Source organism: Rana temporaria, chromosome 2, assembly GCF_905171775.1.
Source record: "Rana temporaria chromosome 2, aRanTem1.1, whole genome shotgun sequence".
NCBI lineage: Eukaryota > Metazoa > Chordata > Amphibia > Anura > Ranidae > Rana > Rana temporaria.
In genome coordinates, this window is record NC_053490.1 from 221,973,864 (window position 1) to 221,989,295 (window position 15,432).

The 15,432-nt window shown below is 48.2% G+C and overlaps 1 protein-coding gene across 1 annotated transcript in view; it reads right to left on the bottom strand.

The window, feature by feature from the left end:
- LANCL3 (LanC like 3) overlaps positions 1 to 15,432 on the bottom strand; it is a 65,217-nt gene that overhangs the window by 10,960 nt on the left and 38,825 nt on the right. Inside the window, 1 exon segment of the mRNA XM_040336485.1 lies at positions 3,871 to 4,068. Within this exon segment, the coding sequence (XP_040192419.1) occupies positions 3,871 to 4,068 (198 nt within the window).

A 15,432-nucleotide genomic window follows, 5' to 3' on the forward strand; every position in this document is an offset into this window, starting at 1 on the left:
AGACGCCTGCTGGATGGAGTCCTTTATAGCATCCACCGCAAAGCATAAAGCTCTGGGAATATCAGATAGCTCCTCTGCCTGTTGGGCAGGGATGTCTTTCAGCATCTGTTTAGTCTGGACCTTCAAAGCCTGACAAACTCCGATAGCAGCTACTGCCGGCTGTACCACTGCTCCTGCCGTAGCAAAGGAAGCCTTTAAAAGTGTCTCTAAACGTTTATCAACCGGATCCTTAAACATTTGTATGTTTTCTACCGGACAAGTTAATGTTTTATTTACGCACGAGATGGCTGCGTCCACAGCTGGGGGCGCCCATTTTTTGGAAAATTTCTCTTCCATGGGGTAGATAACAGAAAATCTTTTAGGCGGCAAAAAGATTCTGTCCGGTCGTACCCAATCCTGGTAAATCAATTCCTCCAACAGAGGATGGACCGGAAAAACTGCGTTATTCAAGGGGGCTTTTAAAGAGCCCAAGGAGGAAACTATCGGAGCCCGAGGCTCCGGTAAGGGCAACTTAAATGCCGATCGGACCATGTCTGTCAAGGACTGGATCCACAGACTTTCTGCTTGGGAGGCAGAGAATGGTTCCTCCACAGTAGAATCCTCAAGCTCTGAACCTTCAAGGTTCTGGTCCAACAGGTCCTCCTGAGATTCTAAGTCCCCTTGAGAGAGAACTTCCGCATCTGGGTATACACACTTTGGTGAAGGGGACCTAGTCCGCTTCTTGTCTGGCAACGAATTAGCGATCATAGCTGCCAATCTTTTCTCTAGCCCTCCTAAGGAGATAGCTAGCATTTCCTCAGTGATAAACACCGGGTTGGGAGGATCTGGGCCAGCCTCCGCACCAGACCCCCCTATTGGCTCAACCAAGGCGGCCATCCCTGGGTCAACAGGTGGGGAGAGTACTGGCATAGCCTGACTCATATCCTCAGAATCTGAGGGGGAACCCTTTTGTTTTTTGGCATTCTTTGCCCCTCTAGATCCCGAGCCTTTGGGAGCCATGGTACAAGACCGAGGTACCCCAGCATACAACTGACTGTTTGTAGCTAGGAAAAAACTACGTGGTTAAGGGAACAGTAGTATTACTAATGTCCCAAACCTGGTGGGGCTCCGTATGTTCCAACAAAAAAAAAACACTTTTTTTTTTTTTTTTTTTCAATACATTATTATATATATATATATTTCCTTTACCTTATTAAAGGTTTTTAAAACATACAGCCCCACCAATACTTTACCAGCCTCCAACCTGCTGCAAAGAGGATTTTTGGCTTAACAGATATGCATAGGCTAAGCCTAGCATGTACTACCCCTTTCCTGCCACCGGGGGTCACTAGTGTGCCGCTCTGTGTCCTCTCGCTCTCAGCTCAGTTTCAGACTGAGCCATGAACGAGGACCTGCTTCAAATAACAGAGGCGAAAGCCCGCCTCTTTCGACGCCGGCCTGCACGCTATGAACGCCCCCCCCCGCGAACGGCGCGAAACTGTTCTATTAAGTGTGCACGCGCCCGCGCACGCGCCCGTATGTCAGGGGAGGAGAACACATGGAGACGCGCTGCCAGGCTTCAGGAAGCAGGGAGAGGATCGCCCCCTACGGGCTGCAGAGCGGAAATTTCAAAAAACCCCGGCCAGGTAGGACTTAAACACAGGCCTTAAGGACACATTTATAGCCCTGAGACAGATCTCCTAAGAAGACCTTCCCAACCAGCGGGGCAGCAGGTAGCCAGTAAAGAGATGCCTAGACAGGGGGATCCAGTCATGGGGGGAAAAGTTAGATCATCCAGACATAACAGACATAGTGACCATGGTGCCAATGCAGAGCATACTCAGGCAAACCCCCCGCAGATCTCCCCTGGAGAGCCCACTGTCGGACCAAGTCCCGCAGACTCTCCACTTACCTGCTCCATGCCGCAGGACGTTTGCCAAGCAACAACAGTCCAATCTTCTCCCATCTCCGTGGGTAAAGTAGTAGACCATCAGGTACTGGGGTCCTAGGAAGGAACCGACTGACCTGGACCTATATAGCACCCTGGCAAACAGGATACTTTTGGCTTAGGAAAAGCTCTAAGTCCTGGGCCCAGGGTCCATCCCTCTAGAGAGGGCATTATAGGCAAAACCCCACGGTTTGGGGCCCGGGTACTGTCCACTTTGGCGCTGAGGCACTTTGGACAGATCCGGTTAGCCCGCCTTAATCCCAAGGATACAGAGGCAAAGCTAATCCATGACCAACACCTAAGACACTGGCGAAAAAACTGGGGTACTCCTCCTATGGGAGGGGGTTATATAGGGAGGGGACTTCCTGTTTGAGATTGCCAGTGTCCATCACCTGAAGGTACTCCATATAACCCACATAGTAATGAATATGCCGCTCTGTGTCCCGTGATGTACGAGAAAGAAAAGTTTCTTAGCATGCTAAGAAACTTTTGTCCGCTGGAAACCTGTACGCTCGGCCAGGAATCCGGTCCGGTAGGCCCTACACACGGTCGGACATGTCCGTGGAAACTGGTCCGCGGACCAGTTTCAGCAGACATGTTCGGTCGTGTGTACGAGGCCTAACAGCTTCAACTCTTCTGGGAAGGCTGTCTACAAGTTTTGAAGTGTAAGCAAACCCCCCCCCTATTGTTTTCAGCCAAGGAAGATACCATCCTTGCCTCTGTTTAATCTACAACTGCCATGATGCTGCACATGTGATAAGTTATGACACCACACATTGGACAGTTTGGTTCAGAGCAGGACACTGGGCAGGCCAGTCAAGTTCCCCCCCCCCCCAATTCTCCCTCATCCATGTCTTTATGTGCACATGCAGGTGTCCCAATACTTTTGGTAATATAGTGTATGTTTAAAGGGCCACTGTGTGTTTTGCTAGTTGTGGTTGATAACTAAAATTATATTATCAATTAGTTCCCTTTTTTTATATATTTTTTGTCACATTACATGTAGACTAATTAAAAGTGAGAGTTACAAGGGTTGAGACAAACTTCATAACAATGATTAAATTGTTTTGCTGCATGCAAAAATTCTGCACGTGTGATTATTGGTCTGTTGCGGTGTATTGGCTTTGGGTGCTTTGACGCAACATCTGTTAAGGTGTGATACAATGCGCACTAACGTGCATGTTTTAAAGCAGGGTTCCTCAAACTACGGCCCTCCAGCTGTAGTAGAACTACACATCCCATGAGGCATTGTAACACACTGACATTCACAGACAAGACTAGGCATGATGGGAATTGTAGTTCCTGAACAACTGGAGGGCCGTAGTTTGAAGACCCATGTTTTAAAGCAACACACAGAAATGGAGAATTGAGAATAGGACTTTAAACATTTTAACCAAAAGGAAAAAAAAAACTGTTCCTTAAAAATTGTTTAAAGGTGTTAACTGGAGTTAGGTTTTATTATTTTTCCTACTTAGAGTCAATCGAAAACTACATGTCCACCTTAGTCTACACTGCTGGGTGATTTCACTGAAGAACTAACAGCTTTGTGAAAGTTGAATCGTTAATAGATCTACTGGTAAAATCAAAAGATAAAACTCAAAAAAAATTTGGATTTTGACATAGAGCAGCACTGTGGCTTGGTGGTTAGCACTTATGCTTTGCAGCACTATGGTCTTCAGTTTGAATCCCTACCAGGAGACTACCTGCATGGAATTTTCATGTTCTACCTGTGATTATGTGGGTTTCCTAGTACATGCATGAGAGATAGGGACCTTAGATTGTAAGCTCCTTGAGGGCAAAGACTGATGTGAATGTACAGCATATAAATTGTCGATGCAATATAAATAACTGTAATAGATAATAGTTCCACTTTAAAAATAATCACAGTCTCATATAAATAAGTACTGCATATGAAATATGTACAAACAAGTGAAGTAGCTGACCAGGGGCTCCATGACACCAGTGAACAAGTTCATTTTCACGTTCTATGACTTCCCCCAACTCTGGTGGCCAGTTGCAGTTTTGCTCCTGATTTACAAGAAAGTCCACACTTTGCCAAACAAGGTCTCGGTCCGCTGGCTGAAGATAGTCCTGATAGGACAAGAGTATTTGCAGTATAGAGGACAGACCATGTGCTGCTCCTGAAATAACAGAAAGGAGAGTGTTTAAATTGTTGTTAGTAATTCAGAATTAAAACATTTCATTTTCAGTACTACTGTTATCAACAACAAAATGTAATGCAAATAAAAGTAAACAAATTGATAATTAATTTAGTAATGGCAAATTGTGGCAGCTTCTACATCAGGAAACAGTGTTCTTGTTAAACTATGTATTTGTATGACCTCATGTCAGGTCAGGATACAACCTGGGCAAAGTCGGGCATGGTTAAATGATTACAGGGTACTGTAGTGCCATTTTCAAACGCTGCTACAGTAGGTGAACCCGATATTGTGTCAATCTCGCTCTCTTTCTCGGCGAGATTGAGCACCTACGAGTCCCATCGCGGGAGCCAGCGCCGAGCTGGCTTGCCGCGATGGAGACAGAGCCGTCATAGAAGCGACGGGAGATCCGACTTGGATTCCCGCCAATTCTACACGTGTGCGGCGTTTGTTATGAATCCTGAGGGGGAAGTCCCCGCCGGATTTTAAATAAAAATCCGGCATGGGTTCCCCCCTCAGGAGCATACCGGGCCCTTAGGTCTGTTATGGGTTGTAAGGAGAGCCCCCCTACGCCGAAAAAAAACGGCGTAGGGGGTCCCCCTACAATCCATACCAGACCCGTATCCAAAGCACGCTACCCGGCCAGCCAGGAAGGGAGTGGGGACGAGCGAGCGCCCCCCCCTCCTGAGCCGTACCAGGCTGCATGCCCTCAACATGGGGGGGTTGGGTGCTCTGGGGCAGGGGGGCGCACTGCGGCCCCCCCACCTCAGAGCACCCTGTCCCCATGTTGATGAGGACAGGGCCCCTTCCCGACAACCCTGGCCGTTGGTTGTCGGGGTATGCGGGCGGGAGGCTTATCGGAATCTGGGAGCCCCCTTTAATAAGGGGGCCCCCAGATACCGGCCCCCCACCCTAAGTGAATGAGTATGGGGTACATCGTACCCCTACCCATTCACCTGCAAGAAAAGTGGTAAAAACACAAATAAACCACACAGGGTATTAAAATATTTTATTAGTCTGCTCCGGAGGCCCCCCCTGTCTTCTTTATTAGCTCTTTTACCAGGGGGAGCTTCTTCTTTGACGTCTTTGGGTGGGTGGGGGCCGCCGTCTGGTTCTCTTCCACCGCCGGGGGGGGGTCGCTTTTAAAAAAGCCCCCACCCCCCGGCGGGTTTCCTCCGGCGTCTTCGGCGGGGGGGCTTCTTCTTCCGCTATCCCGACGGGTCTTCTCCGCTCTCCGCTGTTGACTCGGCGCACCCCGGTTCTTCGTCTCGCTGTCCGGTGCCTTCTTCCGTGCTGTACGTCTTCTTCTCCTTCCGTGCTGTGAGTTCTTCTTCCGTGCTGTGACGTCATGTTCTTCACTTCTCTTCTTCTCCCGATGTTGACACGCCGGTTCTTCTCGCTGAAATGACGGATGCGCGCCTTGCATCGGACCTATATAGGCCTCACAGTCCCATCATGCTCTGTACCTACCCATGTGATACCTACCACGTGGGTAGGTATCACATGGGTAGGTACAGAGCATGATGGGACTGTGAGGCCTATATAGGTCTGATGCAAGGCGCGCATCCGTCATTTCAGCGAGAAGAACCGGCGTGTCAACATCGGGAGAAGAAGAGAAGTGAAGAACATGACGTCACAGCACGGAAGAAGAACTCACAGCACGGAAGGAGAAGAAGACGTACAGCACGGAAGAAGGCACCGGACAGCGAGACGAAGAACCGGGGTGCGCCGAGTCAACAGCGGAGAGCGGCGAACATAGAAGGAGACCCCCCGGATAGCGGAGAAGACCCGTCGGGATAGCGGAAGAAGAAGCCCCCCCGCCGAAGACGCCGGAGGAAACCCGCCGGGGGGTGGGGGCTTTTTTAAAAGCGACCCCCCCCGGCGGTGGAAGAGAACCAGACGGCGGCCCCCACCCACCCGAAGACGTCAAAGAAGAAGCTCCCCCTGGTAAAAGAGCTAATAAAGAAGACAGGGGGGGCCTCCGGAGCAGACTAATAAAATATTTTAATACCCTGTGTGGTTTATTTGTGTTTTTACCACTTTTCTTGCAGGTGAATGGGTAGGGGTACGATGTACCCCATACTCATTCACTTAGGGTGGGGGGCCGGTATCTGGGGGCCCCCTTATTAAAGGGGGCTCCCAGATTCCGATAAGCCTCCCGCCCGCATACCCCGACAACCAACGGCCAGGGTTGTCGGGAAGGGGCCCTGTCCTCATCAACATGGGGACAGGGTGCTCTGAGGTGGGGGGGCCGCAGTGCGCCCCCCTGCCCCAGAGCACCCAACCCCCCCATGTTGAGGGCATGTAGCCTGGTACGGCTCAGGAGGGGGGGGGCGCTTGCTCGTCCCCACTCCCTTCCTGGCTGGCCGGGTAGCGTGCTTTGGATACGGGTCTGGTATGGATTGTAGGGGGACCCCCTACGCCGTTTTTTTTTCGGCGTAGGGGGGCTCTCCTTACAACCCATAACAGACCTAAGGGCCCGGTATGCTCCTGAGGGGGGAACCCATGCCGGATTTTTATTTAAAATCCGGCAGGGACTTCCCCCTCGGGATTCATAACAAACGCCGTACACGTGTAGAATTGGCGGGAATCCAAGTCGGATCTCCCGTCGCTTCTATGACGCGCTTGCTGGGATGTGCTGTCACTATTCCAGTGAGTGCGAGATGTCGGCGAGATCTCAGCACCATGTCGCCGAGAATCAGCGCGATGCTGTCGTGCTATAAACACAATATCACAAACACCTACTGTACCTTTGTGCACCACCTCTCACTATTCAATACCCCATTTGCTCTCACTACATGTCCATGACTATAACAGCAATTAACCTCTTTCCAACCGTGTAACACATATATGCAGCGGTAGGAAAAGTGGGTATTAACGTCCAGTCACAACACATATGCATCCACTCTCTATGTGCTTCCAGCACACTGACCAAGCTGTCTCCAATGGCTCTCACTCACAGATTATGATCAGGAGCCAAGAGAAAATGCTACCAGTCACCTGACGGCTTTGAGAACCAATCATCAAAGCTCACTTTAAGGGCTGATGAGGGGAGCAGGAAGCATGGGTTAAGGGAAGCCTGGAACATTTGTTATGCTTTTTAGATATACAAATTTAAAGTTAAATCTTTTTAAAGTGTATTCATGCTTTAGGCCTGGGTTCACACTGCTCCGACATGGAAGTCAGACGACTTCTGCTTCGACTTTGCCCCATGACTTCAAATCCAACTTCCATGCGACTTCAAAGAACTGGATCCGACTTTGATCCGATAATACCAGGCCTTTTGAGTTTGGTATAAATCTTGAAGGGGGCAACTCCACTTCCAAATTGAAAAAAAAAAAAACAACGTGGGGTCCCCTCTCCAAGACCATACCAGACCCTTCGGTCTGGTATGGATTTTGAGGGGAAAACCCCATGCCCAAAAAACGGCATGAGGTCCCCTCCTAAATCCATACCACACCCTTATCAAAACATGTAGCTGGCAGGTCAGGAAGGTGGGGGGAACAAGCAAGTGCCCCCCCCCCTGGACCACACCAGGTCACCATCCAGTGACGTCATCTGGAGACCCTGCCCCCTTGTGACGTCACCGCCTAGGCCATGTTGTCTTTGCCTAAGCTATACAAGAACTTATAAAGTTCAAACACCACTTTATCTATGGCAAGAAAAAGGTTTCCTTTCTATTCTCAAAAAAATGATGTTGTTAAGTTTTGCTGATACCGTATTTTCCGGCGTATAAGACGACCTTTTATACTTAAAAATATGCCTCAAAAATCGGGGGTCGTCCTATACGCCGGGTGCAGAGTCAGTCAGACTGCGGGCGTTCATTGTTCAAAAGCCACGCCTCCTCCTTGTGCTGTTCCGTGATAGGCGGAACACTCAGTTTCCCAGCAGAGCCTGTGTTCAGTGTTCCCCCTATCACGAACGTCGTCTTGTAGCTATGACTAAACACTAGATACAGTGTGAAATGCGTCAGCTATCCAAGTTTTGTTTGCTGTGGCTTGTAGTGCTGTCGGGAATTTTAATAAAGGCTACTATTGTTCAGAGTGCGGCTGTCCAGAAATAAATCCTTGCTATTCCTGCCTTGCTGATTCCATTGTCTGCACCTGAGATCTCTGTGGGGTGGATCACCACCAAGGCTTCCACCTGGAGCGGCTACCTCTCTTTCGCACAACGTCTGTGATAGGCGGAACAATGAACACAGACTCTGCTGGGAAACTGAGTGTTCCGCCTATCACGGAACAGCATGAGGAGGAGGCGCGGCTTTTGAACAATGGACGCCCGCAGTCTGACTGACTCTGCCAGGGATAAGGTATGGAGATCGTCAAAGCGATGTTACAATGGCACAGTGAGGTATGCAATGGCACAGTGAGGTATGCAATGGCACAGTGAGGGGGGAAGGGGGTCGTCTTATACGGCGAGTATATCCCAAAACCAACATTTTAGCTGGAAAATTAGGGGGTCGTCTTTTACGCCCAGTCGCCTTATACGCCGGCAAATACGGTAGGTGTCTATAAGGTCGTATCCCATTGCATCTTTCTGGGTCTCTCTAGCATAGGCTGCACAGACAATATTTTTTAACATTTATTGATGGACATTCTGATACCTGCAAGTTAGTCCTAAAGTTTATTTCTACAAAAATCTGCATAATCGCTACATCTCTACAGTACATGCAGTACATGCAGAATCCACATAGTTTGCCTTTTAAAAAATGCTGCAAATTCTAAAAAAAAAACTGTTAATCCTGACACCAGTGCCTTTGCTGCAAGCAGCATTGTCTGCCCTGCCGGAGTTCCCATTTGTTGGTTTACAAAACACCTCACTCCTGTGCTACAGAGGTGAGGAGAGGGGGGTGTGGTCTGTAGTCCAGAAGAGAGGACTTAGGCAGTGCAGACATCACGGCTTAGGATTTCAAAGCAGTTCAAACAGGAACTTGGGAGCACACTGCATTTCTAGCAAAATTACATAGTTACATAGGGCCAGATCCTCAAAAGGGATACGCCGGCGTATCTACTGATACGCCGTCGTATCCCTGTTTCTATCTTTGGAACTGATCCACAGAATCAGTTTCCAAGAGATAGACAGAAGATCCGACATGTGTAAGGGACTTACACTGCCGGATCTTAGGATGCAGTACCGCATCCGCCGCTGGGGGCATTTCGCGTCGAAATGCCGCTTCGGGTATGCAAATTAGCACTTACGGAGATCCACGAAGCTTTTCAGCTTCGTTTTTTCTCCGTAAGTATTAAGTTGCATGTGTAAAATTAGGGCTGCTTTTACAAAGTGTAAACTGTTTACACCTTGTAAAAGTAGACCCTTCTTACCCGCGACGCTGTTATTTGATTTTTTTTTTTTTTTCCCGCCGTATCTTTTTTTTTTTCTGACGCAATTTTTTTGACCCGGCGCGATTCACCAAGCTCGGCATGACCCCATGCAAATGAAGGGCCGGCCGTACTGCGCATGCGCGCACGAATCTGGACCTCACTGGGCATGTGCAGAACTTTGCTCATCGCAATCAGTGAGATAGGTAAAAGGCCAAGCGTACTTAGTTTGAGGATCGCCCTGTGTCTAAATAGCCCCAGTCAAACACACTTCCCTTGCAAAAGTATTTCCCTGTGTTCCCTTCCTAAAGCAAGTTGCTTCTGCTTTGAACGTTTGTCAGTGTTTGTTGGTAAGATTTGTTTGTGAGAAAAGTTGTTGAGGAGTTGTAGAGTATAGTTGGTGTTTGTTTTTGATAAGTGTTTGTTTTTTGGTGTGTGATTGTTTTTTGTTTCCCTTTTTTGCCTGTTTGTTTTTGAATTTATAGTAGCTGTCTGTTTGTGTTTTATTTATTTTTTTGCTGTGATTTTTTTTCTTTGTTGTGTGTGTATTGTTGATTGTTTTTTGGGTGAGTTTCCTGTTGCTGGGTGGTGTCTGTGATGGCCGCCAAGCGCAGGAAGCTAAATTTTTCAGTGGCAGAGAAGCATATTCTTGCTCAGGGCATCATAAAATATGGTCGTTTTCTACATGGCCCTGAGAGCCAGAACACCACCCCGGCCAGGAGAAAGGAGATCCTTAAAAAGATCACCGATCGGATCAATGCGTCGGGGGGGGGAGACCAGGACAATCGCTGGAATCCAAAAAAAAATAAACGGTTTAAAGAGCGTGTCCCGGAACAAGCTGGCAACGCTGCATGCCCATACCAGGGGCACTGGAGGAGGGGGACCCTGCCCAGTCAGGATGAGTGAGGAGGAATGGGCAGTGGCCCAGTGTTTCCACCCACAGCAGGTGGTGGGCCTGCCTAGCTTTGACTCTGATGCTCCTGTGAGGACAGGTAAGTTTTTTATTTTTTCTATCTGGTGATTAGCATGTGTGGGTGGGGGAAGGGAAGATGTGCCAAGTGTGTGGATCCACCAACCTGTGATTGTTTTGTGTCCTCCCCAGATGGCCAGGAGGTGGCAGCCCCATCAGCCCAGGAGGTTGCTGGGTCATCAGCCCAGGAGGTGGCAGCCCCATCAGCCCAGGAGGTGGCAGCCCCATCAGGGCAGGAGGTGGCAGCCCCATCAGGGCAGGAGGTTGCTGCCCCATCAGGGCAGGAGGTTGCTGGCCCATCAGGGCAGGCTGCTGCACCACCTCCAAGACAGGCTGATGCTGAGTCCCAAGAAGGGCAGGATTCGCCATGGGAGGGGAGTGCCCACAACTCCCCTAATTTGGATGTTGAGTGGGAGGATGAGGGGGAGGAAGATGAAAATATTGTTATTGGCCAGCAAATCCTGATGGGCCAAGATAGGACCTTTGAGTCATCCCCTGAGGGTACCCCAGAGGCTCCCAGCAGTCAGGCCACCATCAGGGGTGGCCCCTCCCAACCCTCCTCCAACATGCAGCAGCCCCCATGGGTCACTCCAACCCCTCCTCCAAGGCCACAAGCCTCAGGGGCAAGTAGGAGGCCGACCCCGGAAACCAGGGGGGGTTTGAGCGTCTGCCAGTCAGTCTGCTGAGGGACAATGCCCGGCAGACCCGCAGTCTGGGTGAAATTAAAAAAACAATGACCAAGGTGGAGCACAGCCTGGGTTTAATGAGGGATTCACTGGGTGATGTGGCCACCAACTCAGTGGGGGTCATCACCTGTTTGTGGGACCTGAAGAACACCACAACAGGCGTGGCCCAGGAGGTGACTGCCCTGACCCAGGCTGTGCAGGCCAATACCCGGGCTGTGCAGGACAATACCCGGGCTGGCCAGGCTAATACGGCTAACATCACTGCCTGTCTGACAAGGATAGCCGTGGCCATGGAGGGCAGGCCAGCAGGAGGACAGACACCAGGGGAGGCTCCTTCTTCCCCTGCACAGACCCCCCCCCCCCCCCGTGAAGATACTCCCTCCCCTGCACAGACCCCCCCGTGAAGATCCTCCAGTTGACCGTGGCCGTGCCCGTGGCCGTGCCCATGGTCAGCCCAGAAGGAGCACTCGGCAACATCACTAAGTTGCAGGGGTACTTTTGTTTTTTTTTTGTTTTTTTTATTACACTGTACTTATGATTTGGTTTATGTGTGTGAATGATGTGTGAATGTGGGAGGGTGGCATTCCTGATAACATAAGGGTGTCAACCTCAGTTTTGGTGGAGTAGGGATCCCCAGGACCAGGGAGAAGTCATCCCAGGTTCCTGAATGGTGTATGAATGCACAGTGACATAATTGGAGCCGTGGCGGGGCGTTACTGCTCCCAAGTACCAAAGGGGGGGGGGGGGTACTTGGATCTAATCCAATTCGATGTGCATGTGATGTGTCTGTGCTAGGGACCACAGTGGTGTGCATTCATGCATTCTCATTGTGAGATAATTAATGTGCGTTTTCTGTGAAAAAAGACATTCTCATTGTCATCTAATTAATGTGCATTTACTGTGCAAAGAAACATTTAAAATGTCACATAATATCTGTGCGTTTATGGTGTAAAACCAAACAATAAAGTGAGATAATGAAGGTCCATTTACTGGGAAAATATGCCTTCAGCAAGTCGTCTCCTTATTGCTGTGCCCTCAGCAGACCGGGTAGAGGTGGTTGGGGGGGGGATTGCCTGGGTGGGGGGTCAGGTCAGGACATAACTCAATATGCAGGCCCCTTCTCATTGCAAAATTGTGTAGTATGCAACATGCCCCAATTATTTGACAGACAAAGTCTGGGGAATACAAGAGTGTACCCCCAGTCTTGTCAAGGCATCTGAAGCGGGACTTGAGAAGCCCGAATGTCCGCTCTACAATTGACCGGGTGCGAATGTGCACCTCATTATATTTGTGTTCTCCTGGTGTTTGGGGGTTCCTAAATGGTGTCATTAGGTGGGGTCCCAAGGCATATCCAGAGTCACCTGTAAGGGAAAAGACAGGAGGATATTAGTCATGCATGTGCCCCTTGTGATGTCTGCATCATGGGGGGGGGCATACCTGACACCAATGTCACTCACCAATCAGCCAGCTGTCTCCATACACATTCTGCTCCAAGTCTTGGTAGATCTTGGTCTGCCGGAGAATGAAACTGTCGTGGCACGACCCTGGAAATTTGGCACAAACTTGCCAGATGAGGCCATGAGCATCTACAATAGCTTGGACGTTAATCGAATGCCAGCCTTTTCTGTTCCTGAACAGGTGCTCAGTTTCATGGGGGGGCTGTAGTGCCACATGGGTGCAGTCTATCGCCTCGATGGTCTGTGGGAAGCCACCAGTGTTGTAGAAGTCAGTCATGGCTTGCAGACGCTGCTCCTCCTGGGTGGGCTTTTCAAACTGGTTGCCCATGCGCCGCAGTATGGCAGGGACCACCTGATGGACACATCGGCTCATTGTCGACTGCACCATCCCAGCCAGACCTCCAGATGCACGCTGGAAAGACCCAGTGGCCAAAAAATGAAGGGTTGCCATAACTTTTTGTAGAGGTGGCAGGGCATGGGATCGTTGGGTTGGGGTGGTGAGATCCTCCTGAAGTATTTGGGTGAGCTCCAGGATGGCTTCCCTGTCAAATCTGACACCTCATAATCAGGCATGGCAAACAGATCGCGCCGTGGGCGGTAAACCCTCTCCTGTGCCCGCATCCTCCTCCTCTGTGCCCTCCTCCTTCTTTGTGCCTGTAAAGTGGCGAGTGCCGTTACAATCATTGATGTGCCGGGCATTTTGGCAGTCAGATTGTTGTCCTGCAGAGATGTGTTGTCAGCTCTACCTCTATTCAGTTGCTTGAGCAGACCCTTACACGGCATGTGTAAAATTAGGTCTGCTTTTATAATGTGTAAATTTGCCCAGGGAAACTAACAGGTGCGCACAGGGCGTAATCTACGGCGCACACACTTAATTTTGTGGATCGCCCTATCTCCCTCATTTGCATCTTTGCCTATCAAAAACAGCGGCGTGACTAGCGTAATTTGCGTCCGGGGATGCGCAGGTGTAATTATTTTAGGTAGGACAGAAAATCCGGAAATCTAGGCTTAACTCGTTTTGAAGATCGGGCGCAAAGATACGCGCCGTGTAAATTTTGAAAACTTTAGTTAAGTCCGCGTATCTCTTTTGAGAATTTGCCCCTTTGTTCCCTTTTTAAATATAGGCACCACATTGGCCCTGAGCTCAATTCTTTTAGGATCCGTGGGTGTATGCCATCTGGTCAAGGTGCTTTATCCACCTTTATTCTGTCTAAATATTTCTGGACCATATCACTTTTGAGCCATTGTGGATCATTTGGGGCTGTGTCATTACCACCCCCTTTATAGACATGAGCTTCCCCATGCTCCTTTGTATACACAAAGTATTTAATAAATTAGCCTTCTCTTTGTCCCCAGTCACCCACTCTAGATTATTTTGTAAAGGGCCTACATGCTCAGATCTGACCTTTTCACTATTAATATATTTGAAGAATTGTTGGGGGGTTGTCCCAATATCTTTTGCAATCTGTCGTTCGTTTTGAATTTTTGCATCCTTGATTTCCTTTGTACATATACTGTTATATTCTTTGTAACATTTAAACAACACTAGTGTTCCTTCATTTTTATATTTTTTCTTATTTTTCTTATATTTAAGGCTTTTTTAACTTTGGCCGTGAGTTTTATTTTTAGCCTTTTAAACGTATTGCCCATGGGAATATACTTTGCAGTGAGTTCACAAACAGCCTTTTTGAAGAATTCCCATTTCTGTTCTGTACCCATTGATGCCAATATTCTCTCCCAGTCAAAGTCCTGGAGAGCAGCCCTCAGCCTTGGAATGTTTTTATCTTTCCCGTATGTGATTTTTGCTTACAGCTAACATCAAATGAAATCATGTTATGGTCACTGCTACCCAGGTGTTCCTTTATCTGAACATTAGTAATACGCTCTGCATGGTTTGAGATTACCAGGCCCAACAGAGCATCATTCCTAGTTGGGGCCTCAATAAACTGCACCATAAAATTGTCCCGTAATAGGTTTATACATTTTTAACAGAAATACAGACATTTCTCTGCACTCGCTGCATTTTTAAAGAGACAAACTTAGGGAAATGTGATTGTATTGCAGATTTGTACTGCATTCATTTCATATTTTGGCCTGACAAACTCTTTAAATGCATTTTCTTTATTTTTGTTTATATAACCCCCTTGAACCATATAGTAGATAAATTCCTCTTAAATTGTTAGATTTAAAGTGATCATCAACTACTACTTACTGTCAGTCTATACTTATGCACTTTTTTATGTTGTGTATGAGCTGTGACATTGAGCTCAGGATCAACTATACTACATCTCATACAATGTATACAATGCAATTGTTGCCTGTAATATTTATGTAAATGGCTTAATTTGTACATATTCTACTGTGTATTGCCCATAACCTTGTATTAGAGGTTTAGTTTTGTTTGCATCATTCAAATAGCACACAATATTTTAAAGAAAAATTCTAGGTATGGATATTGTATACACAGTATATTGTATACATAGGTATATTGGTCCAGCTTGGTCTGTTATAATAACTATGCATAAACTATACCTCGCCGATACCCTGCCAATCCCCCTGGCAGCTGGAAATCACTGAAGTTGACACTTTCACTCCAATGATCTCCACTAACTTCCAGGTCTTGTGCCATGTGGCTGCCCTGCTGCACTGTGAACAAAGGCGGTCGGCTGCTCGGCACATGTACCATTCAGAGAAAGCTTTGCATTTTTTGAATGAATGCAAGCTTTTTCTGATTAGAAGAGCAGGTGTGCAAAGCATTTATGAATCTGGATGTATTACTGTTTATCAAAATTGGATTTTGTGCTGAATTGTACCACTAAATACATAAGGAGGGTACATTAACAAGTAGATATTTGTTTCTGATGCTAGCTTACATTGCCTTTTACATGAAAGAATTCATCCAGGTAGAGCACAAG